The sequence below is a fragment of the Dictyostelium purpureum genome (assembly GCF_000190715.1).
Source record: "Dictyostelium purpureum unplaced genomic scaffold DICPUscaffold_287, whole genome shotgun sequence".
NCBI lineage: Eukaryota > Evosea > Eumycetozoa > Dictyosteliales > Dictyosteliaceae > Dictyostelium > Dictyostelium purpureum.
The window spans coordinates 1-20,739 of NW_003519623.1; the positions used below are offsets into that span (position 1 = coordinate 1).

Genomic DNA, 20,739 nt, shown 5'->3' on the forward strand with positions numbered 1-20,739 from the left:
AAAAGTGTGGAACACACACACAAAAAACACAAAACACACAAAATTTTAAAAAAAATTGATTATGGTGTGGAAAAAGATAATTTATTTTCTATTGGTTATAAAAAAAAAGTGATTATTATTTAGGGTATTATTTATTAAAGAACGAATAAACTATTCTAAAGAGTATTCGAATTTTAATTTTGAGATATTATATAGGAGAAAAAAAATTAAATATATAATGGCACGACGATAAAAAAATATTATATTTATTTTTATAATTGTTGAGTTGAAAAAGATATTTTACAGTTTTTAAAAAAATAGTCGTTCATATTATTTATATCAATTTATTGTAATGGTATTATTATGTAAAAAAAAAAAAAAAATAAAATAAAAATATATATAATTTTTTTATTTGTCAAATATACAATGGAATGAAAGAAATTTAAAAATAAATTTATTTATTTTTTTTTTTAAACTTACTTTTTTTTTTTTAAAATATTATTATTATTATTATAAAATTTTTTTAAATATTTATATAATGTGTTGAAGTGTTTATTATAAACTATTGAATAATTGTAATGTTAAATAATAAAAGTTTATTTATTAATTAACTATTTTATTTTGTTTATATTTTTTAATATAATTTTAATTTATTATTTTTACTAATGTATCATTAAATTGGTTTGTATTATAACAAGTTTAAAAAAAATAAAAATAAAATATTGTTTAGTTTAAATAGTTTTTAAAAAAAAATTATTTTATTAAAAAAATAAATAAAATAAAAATAAAATATTTATAATATTATATTATAAAAAAAAAAAAATAAATATGAAGAGGGGGTTGATCCTCATTTCTATATCTTTATTTAAAAGAACCTATAAGAAGGCCATCCGTTGTGATCACATAGTAATTAAAGATCTATATAGACAAAGAGTTCAAAGGTCTGGTTGTGTGTGTTTATTTTTAGTTATTAATCTGTCTTTAGATCTATGTTTTTTATTATAGTGTACACTAAATAGGAATTATATCATGCTATTTAAATATTGGAACTGTTTAAAACATGTATTTTTAGTTAACTGAAATTAAAGAATAAATATCTAGATTATGAAAATTCAATTGTTTTTTAATACAGAGTCCTCATTAATTAAAAAAAAAAAAATAATTAATTTATACATTTTAATATGGGCTTGAGGTCATTTTTTTTTTTAAAATTAAGTTTTTAAAAATTGTTTTTTTTTTAAATTAAATTTTTTATTAATTTTATTTTTTTTTAATTTTTATTTTTTTTTAATTTTTATTTTTTTTTTTAATTATTTTATTTTATTTTATTTTAATTTTCATTTTATTTTATTTTAATTTTCATTGGACCTTAACTGTAATTCAAAAAATTTTAAACAGTGGTGTTGTTATCATAAAACCATATTAAATTTAAAAAGGGTTTAGAATTATGATTTTTTTTTTTCATTCTAACTTCTTTTTTTTTATTTTTATATATTAATATTTTATATAATTATTTTTTTTTTTTTCCAAACTTTTTTTCAACCTACATAATTCATCATAGCTGTCCCATTATCAACATTTTATATCGGTAAAATAATGGGGTTTGGGCTTTTGTGTGAAAGTTTAAAATGGGGGGTATCTCTTACTTATTCAAAAAACCTATAAATATTTATAATAATTGGTTAATTATTTTTAGCACAAAAGATAAAATTATCGAAATGATGTTATTTTCATTATCATCCTCGTCAACATCAATTTTTTTTTGGTTTGGTTATGATAAAAAGATTTTTTTAAATTGTGCTTCAGATATATATCGTGCTTGTTCTTTCAAAGAAAGTTTTTTTTTTATAAAAAAAATACACCCAGCGGCACAACTGATAAAATGCACAAAGAAAAAATTTGGAAAAAATTTTATAAAAAAAAAAAAAAAAAATTAATGGGGGAAAAAAATGGTGTATTTTTATTTTAACATCAAAAAAAATAGATATATGTGGTGTAATGGTTATGTTTTTTTTTGTGTAAATTTTAAAAAAAAACAATTTCATTTTTTTTTACTTTCTTTTATTTAAAATAATAATAAAATATTGCCGCTCGTAACTAAACCACTCCTTGAAAAATATGTATTTGAGTTGTGAATAAGAATCATTCCAGAATCAATTATCAAATGATGAAAATAAGAATAGTAGATTCATGTAATTACACACATAAAGAGATACACACTCCCCATAAAAATAAAAATAAATTTAACACACTCACACACAAAAATTTATTTTTATTTTAAAATTTAATACACAAAAAAGTGTGTTTTTCAGTTGATGAAAAAAAAAAAAAAAGTGTGTTAATACGTTAACACACAAATACACACACTACAATAAAAACAAAAAAAAATTTATTTAGAATTAAAGTAATAGAATCTCAATTAAGATCTACTTTTCTTATAAATTTAGAAGGTGACTGTTTGGTTTATTGTATTGTGTTGTCATTTTTATTATATTTATATTTTCATATTGTTGCTATTGTTATTATATTTTATTATATTTTATTATAATTGATAATAATTATATAATGTTTTATTTATAAATTCTAATTTTTAACAGATGAAGATACTTAGGATGTGGCAGTAGCGGCATCAGATGAGGAGGTGGCGGGTGACACATAATAATATATTAAAATAGTTGCTATTAAAATGAATAGAGTTACACCAATGTTAAAATAACCTTTGATGATGTTATTTGAATTCTTTAATTTTTTTTTATTTATTTCTATAACTTCTTTAACTAATGTCTTGCCCTGGTAAATAAATTTGGTAAATATAAAAAGCATATTTTTTTTATTTTTTTTTATTATTTATTGCATAATTATTAATTTATTATTATTTCATATTTGAAAAAATATTTTTAAAAAGAATATAAAAGTAGGTTAGTTAATAAGTTTTACTAGTTATTTGTATTTATAGATTATTTTAATATAAAAAAACATAGCAACAACAAACATCATAATTTATTTATTTTTATTTATTTAGGTTGTGATTATTATCTTTTTTTTTTTTTCTTTTTTATAAAATATTTTATTTTTGTAGAGACACATGTATATGGTTTTAAAATAAAAATATTTTTTCAGAACTAGAGCCCCCACAATATATTATGTACCCCACACGCTGTTTTTCATACTAACAATTTTAAAAAAAAAAAAAAACACACAGTTTTTTAAAATTTACAATTTTTATAATTCTAAAAAAGCTGCAACTGACAAGAAAAATTATAAAGGAATGTGAAATGTGAAGTGTGGCTGGTGAAAAACAAATGGAGTAGAATAATCAAACCCCACCTAGAATATTTTATTCTAACAGGTTAGGTTTATAACAATTTTTAATTAACAAAAAAAAAAAGAAAAAAAAGTGTAAAGGTAGGTGCAAAAATATAAAAAAATATACATGTCGTGATGTCAAAATAAAATAAAATTATCAATACTTACAGTTTCATATATGTTTTCCAATTTATTTAGGGATTCAATCACTTGGTTATTGTAAGCAGATAGTTCTTTAAAAAATTCATTATCTTTATCTTTTAAAAAATGTTCGTATTCAAACTTTTATTATTATAATTTTTTTTTTAATTTAAAAATTGTATACAATTAGCGAGATTTTTTTAATTTCGTTTATATATTATTTTTAATCATTATTATTATTATTATTATTAATAATTGTTATTATTATTATTATTATTAATTAGTTGTATTTAATTATTTATTAATTTATTAATTTTTTATTAATTATATAACAATATTTTATTAATAATACTTACTCTTTTAAAAAATATATTTATATTGCCCATTCTGTCTTTAGTGGTTTCAATTAAATGTTCTAACTCATAATCTAAATTAATAAAATCTTGACAGGCTTCAGTTGACACCAACATTTCAATTAAATCAATTGAATGCAACATTTTTAAAATTTTAGGTGTTCTTTCATATAAATGTTCTGCCTGTATAATATTAATCGTTATTATGTTTTTAAATTGAAGTTTGTAATTTAATTTAATTAAATAAATTAAAAGAAAATTATTAATAATTTATTTAATTTAAAAAAATAAAAAAAATAAAAACCAAAAAAAAACAAAAAGAAAAAGGGTTTTTATTTTTGTTATTATATTTATTATATTTTATACAATAAAGATAATACCTGAATATATTCCTCAGTTAAATTATCTAACAATGGATATTGATTTGTATTTTCTTTGGTAATTTCAGATATTTTCTTTAAGTGTTTGGATGACTTTGTAAGGTTTTCTAAAGCTTGCTTTAAAATTTCATCTTTATCTTTTTCTTTATCACTGTTTTGATCTTTTTCTTTATCACTGTTTTGATTATCAGTTTTTTTATTACTGTTCATTCTATTTATAGTTTTTTTTTATGAAGGTTATGTAGGGTGGGGTAGGTGTGGATTTATTTTGTTTTTACACACAAATATATTATTATTAATTATTAAAAAGATAAACACACTACATTTATAGGAAAAAAAAAAAAAAAAAAAAAAAAAACTATTTTTTTTTAATTTTTTTAATTTTTATTTTTTAATTATTTTTAATTTTTTTTTTTCTTTCTTTTTTTAAATTTAAATTTCGTAATATATTACCTTAAATTTTGCGCCTAGAAATTGTCCTCATTAAAATAACTTTATTTTAGATGTACTATCAATCATAACTTAAAAAAAAAAAAAAAGGAAAAAAAAAAAGTAAAGAGAAATAATTTATAGTATACCATAGTGAAATAATAATAAACTTAAAAAAAAAAATAATAAATAATAATTAAATAAATAATTTTCAGTTAAAATATTTAAAAAAAAAAAATTTTAAATTTAAATTTATTTTAAAACTAATAATAATACATAAATCTAAATTGTATATAATATTAATATAAATTTATTTTTATTATTGTTATTACTTATAAATTAGATTTCAATTTTTCTCTTTTGTATTTATTAATACAATATACATATATATATTCAAAATATAAAGAAAGAAAGAAAATGTCAAAAAGAAGATTTGGTCATGGAAATTCTCACGAACTTGACGAGGAAGAGGATGATGATATGATAGAATCAACTCAGAATAATGAAAGACCTATAAAACACCAAAAGATAGTTAAAGAGTCGGATGACGAAGAAGAGATAATCAGTAAAAAAAGAACAACTACAACCTCAACAAATCGAAAGGGACCAATAGTTAAGGAGTCAGAGGATGAAGAGTCAGGTTCAGATTCAGAGTCAGAATCAGGTTCGGAATCAGGTTCAGGTTCAGAATCAGAATCAGAATCAGATTCAGGTTCAGATTCAGATGATAGCGATGCTGAAAATACTAAAATTCGGGAAGAGGCAGAATTAAGGAAACTATCAACTGATCCTGAAGCAGGTATTATTGAGTCGATAACATTAGAAAATTTTATGTGCCATCGTCACTTTCATATTTCATTTGGGTCAAATGTTAATTTTATTTCCGGTGAAAACGGTAGTGGTAAAAGTGCTGTTATGATTGCTTTAATCATTGCCTTGGGTGCCAAGGCAAGTTTTACAAATAGAGGTAGTAAAATTACTGATTTAATTAGAACTGACACAAAGTAAGCACCAAATATTCAAACTAGTTCATATGGCTACATAGTTAAAACTTTTATTAACTAAAATTTTATTTAATTCAGTCATTCTCTTATTAAAGTAGTATTAAGAAATAGGGGCCCAGAGGCATATCAACCAGAAAAGTATGGTAATTCAATTGTTATTGAAAGAAGAATTAATAGAAATGGTGGCAGTGGTTATAAAATTAAAGATCATACCGGTAAAGTTACAATTTCAGAAAAGTTTACAGAACTCTCATTAATTCTTGAGCAGTTTAATATTCAAATTGATAATCCAATGTCGATTCTTACACAAGATACCAGTAGACAATTTTTAAATTCAGCAACTGCTTCAGAAAAATATAAACTTTTCCTTACAGCCACACAATTAGATAAAATGACAAAAGATTATACAGCAACTAAAGAAAATATTGATAGAATTAATAATCATATTATAGCCAAAGCTCAAGTATGTAGTAAATAATATATTATTTAAATAATATTGATTTTTAAAAAAATTAAAATTAATATTTTTCTTTATTTTTAATAGTTAATTCAAGAGTTGGAGAAGAAAGTTAAGGAATATCAAAAAGAATATAAAGAATTAGAACAACTTGTAGATTTGGAAAGAAAAATTAGTAGTTTAAAGGATCAATTGGCTTGGTGTTTTGTTGTTCAGATCGAAAGAGATATTGAGCGTAAAGAAAGAGAAATTGTGGCTATGGAGAAGAGCGCTGGAAGCGAAGAGCGAGAAATTAGAAATTGTGAAGATTCAATTCAAACTTATCAAAAAAATATAGATATAATCAATGAAAATCTTAACGAATTTAATGAACAAATTAATAAATTTGATCAAGAAAAAAACCAATTCCGTCAACAAATAACAAATATTGAAAGAGAGGAAACAAATAACAAGCTTGCAGCTGATGATAACAAGAGAAGTTTAGTGGTTACAAAACAACGTAGAGCAAGACAGAAAGCATCCATCGATGAAATTAAAAGAAGAAATGCTCAGTTAGCAAATAATGAAGCTAAAAAGAATGAAATACAAAGAAAAGAGGACGAGCGGCTAAATATGGAAAAATTAAAGGAGGAATCACAAAGAAATAGAGAAGAGGCTATTAAAGAGAGTCAACAGCTATCAGATGAATTTAATGCTCAAAAAATTCAAGTTAATCAATTGTATTATAGTATTGACAGTTTAAAGAAACAACTTAATGTCTACAAAGGCTCAATGCTCGATATGACCAAAGCCTATGGTGAAAAGTTTGGTGAATTTATGAAGCAAATAAAAAAAAATACACGTGTTTTTTCAAGAGAACCAATTGGCCCAGTCGGTTTAGAAATTAAATTAAAAGATGAAAAATTAGCATATTCGGTAGAGTGCGCAATTGGTAAACCCACCCTCAGAAATTTCCTTGTATTCTCAATCGAAGATGGTAAAAAACTTTCACAGATGGCCAGTCAATTTAATGTAAAAATTGATTTCGTAAAGATTTCAGAATCAGACAGTGTTTATAGTACTCCAGAGCATGACTCATTTCATCCATCCATCTCCACAGTCCTTAGAGCTATCAGTTCACAAAATCATTATATTATCAATTATTTAATCGATTCCAAAAAGATTGAACAACTCGCACTAGCAAAAGACAGACAAGAAGGTGATAGAATTTTATTTGACCCACAAACTCCCCGTAGTATCAATAAAGTTTATACATTAGATGGCACAGAAATCGTAAGAACCAAGAACGGTAATATTAACACCACTTCATCAACCGATAAAATTAGAGAGGCCACTCTTCTTAAAGTTAATCCAGAGAATGCAATCAAATCAATTCAACAACAACTTATAGAACAAACACCAAAATATGAACAACAAAAAAAACTTCAAGATGATATCAACAAAAGAAGAATGGAGGTTGACAAGAGAATCAAAGGTTGTGAAGGTGATTTTAATGGTGTGTCACGTAAAATTCTTCAACTTTCTAATGAAATCAAATCAATTGAGGATACACTAATTCAACAAACTGATGACACAGAGGATTTAGAAAATGGTCTACAAGAGATGGATTTTGCTATTAAAGAGATTGAAGAAAAACTCCAACAATGCGAGGAGGTAAGAAAGCAATTTGAACAAAAGAAAGAACCATTTAGAGAAAAGATCAGAGACTCAGAGCAACAAGTCGATGTTTTAAGAAGTCAAATGAGAAGGATCGAAAACGAAAATAGAAAGAATAATGAATTATTAAAGAAACAGATAATAAAGAGAAATTCACTCAACGAAGCTAAATCCAGAAGCGCCAGCGAGAAACAAAACTATGTTCAAGAGCTTGACCAACTTAGAGTTGAGCTCAAACAGAGTATTGATAAAGCACTTCAAATATCAGATCGTGTTGAAGTTCCCGAGAAAGAAAATCAAACATCACTTACAAATAAAATTATAGGTTTTAAAAAAGAATTAGAACGACAATCACAAGGTAAGCGTTCAAGACAAGAGGCTCTCTCTTTATTCACCGAAAATAATACCAAACTCAAAGAAATCTGTGAACAAAAAGCCAACATTGAACAATTAGCTAAGTTATTAGAAAGAAATCTAAATACACGTTATATTCAATGGCAACGTTTCCGTCTCAGTATCTCACGTCGTTCCAATCAATTTTTCAATATTTTCCTTTCTAAAAAAGGTTACACTGGCACACTCACATTCAATCATAAAGAGGGTAAACTCGATATCAATGTTAATCTCGATAAAAAACTAAATGGTAATGCTGCCAAGCCTGAAGATGCCAAGGGTGGTGATACTAAAGGTTTATCTGGTGGTGAAAGATCATTCTCAACTGTTTCGTTATTATTGGCTCTATGGGAAAATATGGAATGTCCATTTAGAGCTATGGATGAATTCGATGTTTTTATGGATGAAGTTAATCGTTCAATTTCAATTAAACTTTTAATTAGTAAAGCCGAAGAGAATAAATCAAAACAATATATTTTTGTTACACCACTTGCTTTAAATCATTTAACATCAAGCGCCAATATCCGTATCCATAAAGTTAATCCTCCAATTAGAGGTCAAGCTACTATTACCGAATCATCAACTATTGTACCAATTACAAATTAATTTATTCAAAAAAAAAAACCAAATAAAAAAAAAATTAATTTTAATAGAATTAATTTAACCATTAAATCCATAAATTAAACAATCAAAAGCTGTAGTTTTAATATTTAATTTCCACAACTGAAAAAAAAAAAAAGATTTTTATTTTTTTTATTTTTTTTTTTTTTTATTTATTTTTTTTTTTTTTTAAATTTTTTTAAATTTTTTTAGATTTTTCTCTTATTGTTGTAAATTATATTTATATAAACTTTTAATTAATTAAACTATGCAAGTAAGTGGATAAATAATAAAGCAATGGCTATGGTTTAGTGGGTAGTGTGTTGGATATTAATATCTCTTATTATTCATTTATTAAAATAGAATTCAGCCGAAAAAGAAGAATTCAAAGGTTACCTCGAAAAAACTGGTGTCATTGATGCCTTAACAAAAGTTCTCGTTGGTTTATATGAAGAATCTGATAAGCCATCTGATGCATTAGAGTAGGTAGTATAACGTAATTAATATTTTAAAAGTACGATTACTTATTCAGGTTTCATTTAACTTAGATTCATAAAGAAACATCTTGGAAATTCATTAGGTATTGATGTTGACGCTTTAAAACAAGAAAACGCTGATCTTAAAGCAGAAGTTCTCGCTTTAACTCAAAGAGTAGACGATTTATCAAAAAAAGTAAGAAAATTTAGGAAATTTCTAAAATTATCTTTTTTTTAAAAAAAGATCAATATATAAACATGCACAAAATTTATTAATAAATCTTTTTTTTTTTTTTAAAATATTTTTAGTTGGAAGCTGCTAATAAACAATAAATCGAATCATAAATAGATATATAGGAAAAAAATATTTAAATAAATTCAAATCGTTGTAATAATATAAATAAAATTTAAACTTTTTTTTTTTTCTAAAAAATATTATATATTTTAATTCATAAACTTTAATACGATGTAGTTTTTGAGATGGAGTTGTTTTATTTTTATTTATTTTTATTTATTTTTATTTTTTATTAATATATTCGTCTAAAGTGAACAATTTTGTAGTTATATTTGATTTTAAATTTTCGCTAACATTATTAATCGAGGATTTGATAGTGTCATTAGAGTTATTGGATTTATTTAATTCAGAGTGTTGTTGTTCGCTTCTATATGGCCATAATTCTAAGATGGTATTAAGTGTACCAAATTCACTGTAGAATACACCGAATGGAGTGTTGTTTTTCTTTTTTTCATTGAATGCTTTGGATACACCTTCACCGCATGAGCCTAATTGACCTGGTTTGGTTTCATAGGTTACCATATCCCAAACCTTGTTTTCTTTGGATTCGCTTTCTGATAGTTGAGTTGGAGCCCATGGGTATTCTCTGAATACAATACTGCTTGAATCTTTTTCAAATGGTTTAATAGTAGAGGTGATTTCGTCGGTTAATACTCTTTGTTTTATTTCTTTTCTTTGATCTAAGCTTTCAAATCGCCATAAAGCGTAAACTTGGTTAGTTGATGTTGTTGAATTATTAACCCAGGCTCCAGTTAATACTTTTTCGTTTGGGTTAATCTTTTTAAATGCATTGTTTAATTCTTTGATACTATTCTTTGGTACATTATATGTTTTTAATTCATAAATGAATTCTTTTGGTACAGTACTGTAAAATCTTTTTAACATTTTCGTTTTAATAATATTGTAATATTAAATATATTGTGTATAAAAAAAATTTGATAAAAAAAAAAAAATATCAAAAAAAAAAAATATCAAAAAAAAAAATTAAATTTAACAAATATTAAAAAAAAAAAAAAAAGATAAGAGGGAAAATATCATAATAATACTTTATAAAATTTTATTTAATTTAAATATTTGTTTTTTAAATTTCTATATAGATTTGAAATTGATTGTATTTTATTAACTGGATGATCATTATCAGTATCGAATATAACCAAAGATTTAATGTGGGGTGTTAATTGATTAAATATTGAGTTTTTTTCGAAAACAGGACTTTTGCTCGAAATATAAATAGTTTTTAATGTCTCTGGTATTGAAGTTATTGGTGTTGCAACACCTCTGAGTATCACTTCTTTTAATGATGGTGCCCAAAAATATTGACTTTTAAATACATCCTGGTAATAATCTGTGTTTAAAAGATAGAGGTTTAGATCCAATAAAAGTAGTGTTGGTGGGAATACTGGTAATGATGTATTTGATTTTATTAATTTTATTATATTCATTGAAAGAAGAGGATCTAATTTTAATGATTGTATATTTGATGCTGAAAAAGGTAATTCGATGGTTTTAAAAAAGTCTAAATCAGTTGCAAGTATTTCTATATTTCTAACAGTTTTGGGTATGATTTTAAATAAAATATCTTCTTTTTCCATTGAAATAAAGTTATATCTTACTGATTTTAATCCTTGAAACCTTTCAAAATTGATATCACTTGATCTATTAAAAAGACTTATTTTTATGAACTGAATATTTGATGCGTTTTCAAACTTACACGAAAGATGTGGTGCATTTGCACTAATCTTTATTAAGCTTTGTGGAAACCCTCTTTTTGCCTCATCATTCTTTATTGCAATACAAGAGGATAGTTTGAGTTTCTTTAGAGTTGGAGGTAGAAGGCCAATATCGAAATCTACTTTAAACATTGTTTTATCAGCTGATCCTAGTGAAAGAGAGGTTATTGAAGTAAAAGATTTGGTTGAGAAAAGATTTTTTAATAACTCGCTGTCTTTTTTGTTTTGTTTTGGTTGAAAAATACTATCGGGTAGGATCAAACTCTTTAAATTTGGTGATTGTTTTAATGATTTGATTGGACTTCCATTATTATGATTAAAATGACCAAGTAACACAAGATATTCCAAAGTTACTGGCAGTTTCTCTAATATGGATGAATATTTTAAAACAGAGTTTGGACCCATTTGAAATTTTCTTAAATTATTTGGGAAATATAATTCATTAAATGGATAGTTGTCATCTATAATTAAACTATATAGTTGATTAGGAAGCATTCCTTCTAAAATCGGGGTTGAAAATTCGTGATTGAGTATTAAATAACGAAGATTTATTGCTTTTGATAAATGATAATTTATTAAAATTTTTTCGAGATATTGCCCAAGTCCTAGTGAAACCAAATTATATATTGGTTGAGCTGAGGGTATAGTTTTTGGAATTGGTTTTTTTTTTATTTTTGAAAGAAAGGAACCAAATAAAGAGGGTGATGGGGAAGAGGAAGAGGAAGATTGGTCTATTAAAAAGATTTCAATATTGGCTTGCATCTTATTTGGTTTGTTATTGAATATAATTGATTTAAGTGTATTGGGTAAAATTAATTTATCAATATCGAATACTAAATTACAACCTTTAATTTCTATTCTTTCAATATTGCTTGGTAGTTTCTGTAAAAAATCGAATAAACTATCAGAGTTGAGAAATCCTAGACTGATTACAAGTGATGTTATTTGTGTCTTTTCCTCTGATTCGAGAAATTCCACATAGTTTTTAAATTCTTTTTTTTTTAAATATAATCTATTATAATATTTTAAATAATCTAAAATTTTTTGTTTAAGTAGATTATTTTTCCAAATATTATTAAAGAGTATTGATTCTCTATTATCTGATTGTTCGGTGCTATTATTATTATCCATTTTTAATTTATTATTATCAATATTGTGTAGATATTATTATTTTTGTATGGATACTATTGATTTCAATAAAAAAAAAAAGATTAAATAAAAAATTGATATTTATAAATTTATTGTAAATATAGAATAATAAAGATTTATATGCCAAATATAACCATTGGGTGGCTATAAATCATTAAAAATAAAAATTCAAGAAATATTATTTAAATTTAAAATTGAAAAAAAAAAAAAAAAAAAAAATTATGAAAATTATTTTTTAAATTTTTTTAAATTTTTATATTTTTTTTAATAAAAAAAATAAATAAAGAAATAAAAAAGAAATGATAAACAAAACTATTTTTTTAATAATATTTTTATTTTTTATTTCCAATTTTGTTAAAACAGATGACCATAATAGGTGCAACCCAGAAATAGCAAACGAATGTACCAATAAAGACTCACCATGTTTGTGGAGTGAATACTGTAAAGATATAACCAAGGACTCAGTGGTTAGTTTCAAATCTCTAAAGGTTCTTTATATGGAACTTGACAAACTTGTAAAAGTCGAAGAATTAGTATTGTTCGAAACTGAACTCTATTTATATAATAGAAAAAATAATAATTTTGTAGCAGACAAAGTAGAATTGCAAATCGATGGTAATCTTAACCTCAACTCAATCCCAAGTGTAGAGATCGACGAACTTGTATCTAGCAGTATATTTAAAGCTGATGCATCATCTATTAAAATTAAAAAATCCTCTAGTGTAAATGGTGGTACATTCACTCTTAACAACTCATCACTCAGCTTGCCAACCACCAACACATTCGAAATTCAACCATCTTTTATAGATTCTCTTGTTTTTATTGATGGATCCGAAAAATGTACATTTAAAAAGGGTATTATCTCGAAATACACCGAATCTTTCAGTAATTCAATGATATCTTTCAATAACTCTTGTACCTTATTTGGTGATTCAACAATCTCATCAATTACCCAAACTGGCCTAGAGCCAATTATGCTGCAACCAAAGTCATCGCTTACTGTTTCTGGTGTATTCAAGTGTAAAAATGAAAATGATCAGTGCATTAATGTTGGTACTGGCTCCTCTATTTTATTCAGTAATAAAGATAGCGATGAAAACTCCACCCCAATTAAACTAGTTATCAGCAAAATCAAATTTGGTACCAATACATCCCTTACTGTTGGAGGTGATGAGGATAAAATCGACTATTCCTCTGTAACACTAGATCAAATAGAATCCAGTAACCCCACTTCACCTGTAAAAATCAATTTAAACTATGTAACAAACTCATATGTATTATCAAATATTAAAGTATCTTCCGATCTTACACTCGAAGCCGGTATTGATGTAGAAATTAAAAACTCTATATTTAGAAACTTAACAGCAACTGATACAACCCTTACAATCACCGATAGTAAAATAATAAATGGTTTTGTTGAACTTTCAATGACCAAACTACAATTTAATGGAACCAAATCACTTTCAGAAATTTCAAACTCTAAAATTATCATGGATAAAGAAAGTTTTTTAACAGTTAATGCAGATACATTAAATATAATGAACTCTGCCATCATATCAACAAACTCAATTGTTGTGGTCAACACTGAAATTATGGTAGTAAGCAATTCGAGTTTAGCAACCAATTACGATATCATCTCAAATAACAGCTACATACAGCCCACTGCCCAATCAAACTTTACAACTCTTCATTACTACTTGAATGGTAATTCAAAATTAGAAGTTGATCACAGTACTCAAGATAGTAACTTTACAGTTTTTGGTCATTTGGTTGCAAATGAAAATGCCATAATTGGTTTAAAGCAAATAGCCAAATTATCACCACACTTAATTATTACCGGAAATTTAACTACAGGTGGATGCAGTTTAGAAATCGTTTTTGATGAAGACACTGAAGATTTACATGCAGAATATACAATTTTAGAATCTGAACATTTTAATAATCAATTTAATAATATCAATGTATACAATGGAAAGACACTAATGGATAGAAAATCTTATGAATTAACATGGAGAGGTAGAATGTGCTATCTATTAAACGACGTCGATATGAGTGATTTTGCAAAATCAACACTCAATTTTTGGTCTTTCCTCACAATTTTAGCAATTTTAGGTATTGTTATTTTATTATTTGCATTCTATAAATTTTATAAAAATAAATTCAAAAAGAAAAACTCAAATAAATACGAACCATTAGAAATGACAGATTTAGAAAAAATTTAAATCAATCAAATCAATCAAATCAATAAATAAACAAAACTTTAATATACCACTTTTTTATTTTTTTAAATTTACTATAAACAATTTATTTATCTTTTATTTTTTTTTTATTTTTATTTTTTTATTTTTTAATTTGATTTAGTTGAAATTAATTTAATTGCTTCAACTAATGATTTATGCTCTTGTTTGTGGAATCTATCCTCTAAAGTTTCTAAAGTATCTTCTGGATAAATTGGGATTTCACTGGTGAGTAAAACTTCACCAGCATCAACTTCTTCGATAACCTTGTGGATCATTAAACCTGAATGGGTTATTTTATTATCTTTAAAATCGTTGTAAGCACGCTCAATAGCATGGGCACCTGGATATTGGCCAGGAAGAGCTGGGTGTAAATTAATAATATCTAAAGTTGGTTTATTGTCTGAAAACTCTTTTAAAAATGATGCTGGTAAAATGATCATCCAACCTGCTAACACTATTAAATCGACATTGTATTCTCTGATAATCTTTGCTAACTCTGTACCATAGGTGGAACGTGTGTGTTCTGATGATTTTGAAAGATAACTTTGAAGTGAAAATACACGTGTTTGAATTGATGCCTTTTTAGCTCTTTCTAATCCATATGCAGTTTCTTTATTTGAAATTACAACTTCTATTTTTACATTCTCTAAATATTTATTTTCTATTGAATCAATAATAGCTTGTAAATTTGTACCATTACCAGAAATTAAAACACAAATTTTGAATGTCATTTTCTTTACTTTTTATAGATATATTTGATGGAAAATAAATAAAAAAATAAAAAAATAAAAAAAAAAAGTAAAAAAATAAAAAAAAAATAATTTAAATTAATTTTTAAAAATTAATGTGTGTTGAGTGTGTTTAAAATATTTTAATTCTTTCTTTAATAACATTATTTTTTTTTTCCAATAAATAATTTTTTCTTACAAATTGTTTTAAAAAAATAAAATATTAACTATTTTGTCTATTTAAAGACATATGTTTACAAATAATAAAATGAAAATATAAAAAATAATTTTTTTTTTTTTTAATTTTTTTTTTTTTTTCATTTTTTTTTTTTCATTTTTTTTTAAAATTTTTTTTAAAATTTTTTTTGTTTTCGTCTTTTTATTTCAACAACATTAATTATATATTATAAATCATTTTTTTTTTATTAAAATAACAAATCATTAATAACAATAAAAAAACAATAATATAGTATATATATATATGTTATATAGATAAGCAATAAAGATGGATAAAATTATAAACTCAATGAGAAAAATAACAATCAGCAATGAAAGTTTATTAAAGAGATCAATTTTCCAAAGACCAGTTACAATTCCAAAACCATCTTTTGGTCAAAAAATTTCATTAGATAAATTAAAGCGTGATAAAGAAAGTGGATGGACTATTGCCACCACTCGTATGGGTGCAATTGGTAAAAAGGTTGGTATGATGACAACTTATATTGGTGCTGAGGCTTATCCAGTCACTGTTATTCAAATCCCAAACAATCAAGTCACTCAAGTTAAAAGAAAAATTAAAGATGGTGCTAATATGGTTCAAATTGGTGCTGATGAAATTCGTATGAAAAATGTCCCAAAACCATTACGTGGTCATTTTGCTAAAGCAAATGTTACACCAAAAAGAATTTTAATGGAATTTAAAGTCACAAATAATGCTTTAAATATTGACTTGGGTACACCAATCCTTGCAAGACATTTTGTTCCAGGTCAATTAGTTACTGTTAAAGGTAAAAGTAGTGGTAAAGGTTTTGCTGGTGGTATGAAAAGATGGAATTTCAGAGGTCAACCAGCTACACATGGTGTTTCACTTACTCATAGATCAATTGGTGCTACTGGTAATAGACAAGTAAGTTTATAACATTACAATAATAATTTTTTTTACTTTTAGAATAAAAATCAAGATTAGTTTAGAAAAAATAAATCAATAATCAATAATCAATAATCAATAATCAATGAAAATTTATAAATGTGGACAATACAGATATTACAGGGTTAATTAAAAGATATAAAAATTCGATTAAACATATAATCTAACTATTATTATTTAATATTTAGACCCCAGGTAGAGTTTTTAAAAATAGAAAGATGCCAGGTAGATTAGGTGGTGAAAGTTGTACAGTAAAAAATCTTCAAATTCTTAAAATTAATAATGAATTAAATTGTATTATGGTTAAAGGTGCTGTACCAGGTAAAAAAGGTTCCTATTTAAAGATTATCGATTCAACTTCAATGAAATGGAGAGAAGCACCACCATTCCCAACCTATACCCCAACACCAGTTGATTTAGTAAACACAGAATTAGTATTCAAACCAAATACTCAAGAAATTGTTTCAGAAGAATTAGAAATTAAAGTAGCTCCAAAATTAATTTCACAAGAAGAAGCCAGCGAATTATTAAATGCTCAAAAAGAAGTCATTGCCAAAAAACTTCAACCAAAAGAAAAAAATCAAGAATAAAAAATTTTTTAATATATAAATAAATAAAATAAATAAAATTATAATTTTTTTTTTTTAATTAAAATATAAATTCAAATCGTAAAAAAGAAATAAAAGAAATTCTTTTTTATATTTTAATAATGATTTATCTTTTTTTTGTATTTGGTATTTTTTTTTTTTTTTTCCAAAAAAAAATATTTAAATTTATTTAAATTTAAAAAAAAAAAAAAAATAGAAATTTTGATTTTTTTTTTTTTTTTTTTTATTTTTTAATTAATTTCATAAAATTTGTACATATAAATGGAAGAAGAAAAAAAAGATATAAATTCAAAAGAGAATAATATAGATAATAATGTGTCACAAAATAAAATAAACAATACCAATATAGAAAACAGTAATACAGATAATAATATAATAAAAAGTGAAAAAATTAATAATAATATAAATATAAATAAAGAAGAAAAAAATAAGGAAGCCGAGATTGTGAGTAATAATGAAAATAAAATCGAAAATAATATAAATAAAGGAAACGAAGATAATAATGAAAATACAGTGGAAATAATAAAAAAGAATAATGGTAATGAAGATAGCAGTAATAAAAATGATAGTGATAGTGATAGTGATAGTAGTAGTAGTGAAAATACTGTTGAAAACATAAAATCACCATTAGAAGAAGGTGAGAGGTCAGATAGTGAAGATGAAACAGATACAAATATTGAAACAGGTTCTGCAGCCATCATAACAGCTCCAACTTTAACAACAGCATCAACATCAATATCACCATCAACATCAGTACCAGCAACAACAACAACAACGACAACAACATCATCAACAAATGTATCAGCAACTACATCAGCAACCAAACCAAATACTGCAACAAATGAATCACCACCAAAAGATAAGGTAATTGAATTTAAGGTACCAAAGAGACAAGTCGAATTATTACATCGTGTAGCAGGTCAAAATAAAAGACAAGTTCTTTCAAACAGTTTCAATGAAAATTATTCAGATGATGAAGATGAAGACCAAAGTTTAGTTGCAAATCAAAACAATCACTATGACGATGACTCTGACGAAATAGACGATAACAATGATTCTTCAGATGACCTAGATTCCCACGACCGTAGACGTTATTATAATCATAAAGGGTCTTTAAAAAGGTTTGACTATGACGATGATTCAATAGAAAGTACAATTAAAAATGTTAATATTAGTGAAGTTTCAATAGAGCCATTGCCCCTAAACACTATCAAATCTATTGAAGAATTTAATTTAAAAGATGACATAGTATCACCCAATAAACAAAATAAAGATAGTATTAATAACAAGGATAGTAATAATAGTAATAATAAAGATAATGAAGTTAAAATTAAACCAACAACATCCTCAACAACAAATAATAAATCAAATGATAACCAAACAGCAAGTTCTGTTACATTAACATCACCTATAGAAAAAAAGAAAACAACAAACTCTTTAACAGCAAACACAGCAACCAATACAAACAATGCAACACAAAACAAAATAAGTAAAACACCAACAAATACATTTAAACCAAGTAAAGTTTCATCCTCTTCATTATTAGGCAGTGGAATGAATAATCCATTTAACATAAATAGCAATAACACATTTAAATATAACCCAAATGCTTTAGCAAATCCATTGTTACAACCTCCTATACCACAACCAATGATGTATCCAAATTATTTTCCAAACCAAAACCCATATCATGATTCAACTCAGTTTTATCTTCACTATTCAAACTTTATAAATCAACAATATATGCAACAACAACAAATGCAACAACAAAAACCGTTTTCATTCCCAACACCATTTATGCAACCATTACCACAACCACCAATCAATACATCTTTATTACCACAACCAAATCAACCAATACAGCCAAATATTCTAGCTTTTCAAAACCCATTTGCCCAACCCCAAATCCCACAGCCAAATCCATTACCACAACATAAAAATAAATCAACTAACCCATCCCACCAGAATCAACAACCACAACAGCAACAACCACAATCGCAACAACCACAGCAAACAAACCAAGAACTCTCGGAGGATCAAGAGCTGGTCCCATTCTCAAGAATTTTCATACTATGCAGTAAAAATTTAACAGAAAATAATCTTTATGAAAGTTTTAAAACATTTGGTACCATTGAATCATGTAGAATTGTTATAGATAAAGAAACCAACGAGTCAAAGGGTTATGCTTATATTAAATATTCAAAAACATCAGCTGCAGCTTTGGCAATAGAGGAAATGAATGGTAAAATACTAAATGCTGATATCACAAAAACACCAATCAAAGTACTAATTGCAGAAGCTAAAGGGACCAAGAATAAACCACTTTTATCAACTGATCCAGAGGACCATCCACCCAACTCTCGTCTCTTTGTTGTGTGTAATAAAAATATAACAGAAGAAGAATTAAATAATAAATTTAAAGATTTTGGTAATCTGGAACATGTTAAATTAATTCGTGAAAAACACTCTAATGAATCAAAGGGTTGTGCTTTTGTAAAATATTCAAAATCCTCAACAGCATGTATTGCAATGGAAACCATTAATGAAGAAGAGGGTTTGAAAAATGGTGAAGAGCATCCAATAAAAGTTTTTATAGCCCAACCAAAAGTTAAATACAATAAACAACAACAACAACAACTTTTAAATCAAGATAACCCAAATGAATTAATGATAAAAAAATTTAATAATATTTTAATTGATAATAACTCCCAATCAAATAATAATACACAATTAACCAACAGCAGTGATACAAAAAATAATACTCAATCAACAACTAATAGTACAACTAATAATACAACTAATACAACCAATAGCAATAATAACAATAATAACACTAATACAAACAACACCATTAATAATATAGATGATAATACTATAGATATTAATGATAATGTAAATAATAATAGTGAAAAAAATAATTTAGAAAATGAAGATAACGAAAAACCAATTAAAAATGTAAATATTAATAGTTTAAAAGGCGACAAGGAAGATGTCGGTATTGTTGGTAACCTTAGTTCAATTTCAGCAGTTTTACCAAATAATTTTGTAGACTATCCAAACCCATATGCCTTACCAGTTTCAAGACAAAGGCTATTTGTTGTTTGTCACAAATCAATTTCACAAGAGAATCTTTATCGTTTATTTTCAAGATATCCAGGTATGGAATATTGCGATTTAAAGAAAGATAAAAACAATGGAAAATCTAAAGGATTTGCATATGTTAACTATAGCACTCCAGCAGCAGCATTGATGGCAAAAAATGAACTTAATGGTATCAAATATCCACCAGGACATACCCTTAAAGTAGTTTTTGCTGAACCATTGGGTCCAAAACCAAATCAAACATCAACTTTACCCCAACAACCAAATAAAAATAACAATAATATTTCAGTAGATAACAATAATAAAATAAACAAAGAAATAAATAACAACGAAAAGAATACAGACGAGGTTTCAAATGATAAAAAGAGTAATGATGAAGAAGATTCAATTGATAATAATGATGAATCAGAAGACAATAAAAAACCAAATGATAACGATCCAACCAACGTATCATCGATTAATCAAAACTTTACCCAACTGCCATCAATCAAAAGAAATAATGGGGAAGGTAGAAAAAGACAAAAAATAAATATTTAAAAGATAAATTTAAAAAAACTTTTATTTTT

At 25.0% G+C, this 20,739-nt stretch overlaps 10 protein-coding genes across 10 annotated transcripts; 6 read left to right on the forward strand and 4 right to left on the reverse strand.

The window, feature by feature from the left end:
* Window positions 1–2,586: 2,586 nt before the first annotated feature.
* On the reverse strand, window positions 2,587–4,369 carry DICPUDRAFT_156231 (uncharacterized protein; the record flags this gene model as incomplete). The annotated part of the gene is made up of 4 exons (XM_003291577.1): window positions 2,587–2,718; window positions 3,454–3,567; window positions 3,783–3,962; window positions 4,160–4,369. 4 exons carry the CDS (start codon window positions 4,367–4,369, stop codon window positions 2,587–2,589), a joined length of 636 nt encoding a protein of 211 aa, XP_003291625.1.
* Window positions 4,370–5,068: 699 nt separating this feature from the next.
* On the forward strand, window positions 5,069–6,070 carry DICPUDRAFT_39291 (uncharacterized protein; the record flags this gene model as incomplete). The annotated part of the gene is made up of 2 exons (XM_003291566.1): window positions 5,069–5,592; window positions 5,671–6,070. 2 exons carry the CDS (start codon window positions 5,069–5,071, stop codon window positions 6,068–6,070), a joined length of 924 nt encoding a protein of 307 aa, XP_003291614.1.
* A 591-nt stretch (window positions 6,071–6,661) lies between these two features.
* On the forward strand, window positions 6,662–8,704 carry DICPUDRAFT_39295 (uncharacterized protein; the record flags this gene model as incomplete). Its single annotated transcript, XM_003291567.1, has 3 exons — window positions 6,662–6,805; window positions 7,406–7,523; window positions 7,932–8,704. 3 exons carry the CDS (start codon window positions 6,662–6,664, stop codon window positions 8,702–8,704), a joined length of 1,035 nt encoding a protein of 344 aa, XP_003291615.1.
* Window positions 8,705–8,966: 262 nt separating this feature from the next.
* On the forward strand, window positions 8,967–9,507 carry DICPUDRAFT_89469 (uncharacterized protein; the record flags this gene model as incomplete). Its single annotated transcript, XM_003291568.1, has 4 exons — window positions 8,967–8,972; window positions 9,062–9,180; window positions 9,247–9,370; window positions 9,484–9,507. 4 exons carry the CDS (start codon window positions 8,967–8,969, stop codon window positions 9,505–9,507), a joined length of 273 nt encoding a protein of 90 aa, XP_003291616.1.
* Window positions 9,508–9,691: 184 nt separating this feature from the next.
* DICPUDRAFT_82276 (uncharacterized protein) lies at window positions 9,692–10,354 on the reverse strand (the record flags this gene model as incomplete). Its single annotated transcript, XM_003291578.1, has 1 exon — window positions 9,692–10,354. One exon carries the CDS (start codon window positions 10,352–10,354, stop codon window positions 9,692–9,694), a length of 663 nt encoding a protein of 220 aa, XP_003291626.1.
* Window positions 10,355–10,530: 176 nt separating this feature from the next.
* Window positions 10,531–12,330, reverse strand: DICPUDRAFT_82277 (uncharacterized protein; the record flags this gene model as incomplete). Its single annotated transcript, XM_003291579.1, has 1 exon — window positions 10,531–12,330. One exon carries the CDS (start codon window positions 12,328–12,330, stop codon window positions 10,531–10,533), a length of 1,800 nt encoding a protein of 599 aa, XP_003291627.1.
* A 1,593-nt stretch (window positions 12,331–13,923) lies between these two features.
* Window positions 13,924–14,634, forward strand: DICPUDRAFT_92709 (uncharacterized protein). Its single transcript, XM_003291569.1, has one exon. It carries the CDS (start codon window positions 13,941–13,943, stop codon window positions 14,568–14,570), a length of 630 nt encoding a protein of 209 aa, XP_003291617.1. The 5' UTR covers window positions 13,924–13,940; the 3' UTR covers window positions 14,571–14,634.
* Window positions 14,635–14,695: 61 nt separating this feature from the next.
* DICPUDRAFT_39282 (phosphoribosylglycinamide formyltransferase) lies at window positions 14,696–15,319 on the reverse strand (the record flags this gene model as incomplete). The annotated part of the gene is made up of 1 exon (XM_003291580.1): window positions 14,696–15,319. The coding sequence occupies one exon, from the start codon at window positions 15,317–15,319 to the stop codon at window positions 14,696–14,698; it is 624 nt and encodes a 207-aa protein (XP_003291628.1).
* A 502-nt stretch (window positions 15,320–15,821) lies between these two features.
* Window positions 15,822–17,053, forward strand: DICPUDRAFT_39301 (uncharacterized protein; the record flags this gene model as incomplete). The annotated part of the gene is made up of 2 exons (XM_003291570.1): window positions 15,822–16,442; window positions 16,652–17,053. The coding sequence occupies 2 exons, from the start codon at window positions 15,822–15,824 to the stop codon at window positions 17,051–17,053; spliced, it is 1,023 nt and encodes a 340-aa protein (XP_003291618.1).
* A 2,067-nt stretch (window positions 17,054–19,120) lies between these two features.
* Window positions 19,121–20,389, forward strand: DICPUDRAFT_8590 (uncharacterized protein; the record flags this gene model as incomplete). Its single annotated transcript, XM_003291571.1, has 2 exons — window positions 19,121–19,814; window positions 20,148–20,389. Coding segments are annotated over 2 exons (936 nt in total), but the record flags the coding sequence as incomplete, so codon positions are not given.
* Between the last annotated feature and the right edge of the window lie 350 nt (window positions 20,390–20,739).

What these genes read in the sequence shown, in the direction of transcription:
- DICPUDRAFT_92709 (XM_003291569.1), top strand. Translation starts at nt 13,941, where the DNA reads ATGGTAGTAAGCAATTCGAGTTTAGCAACCAATTACGATATCATCTCA.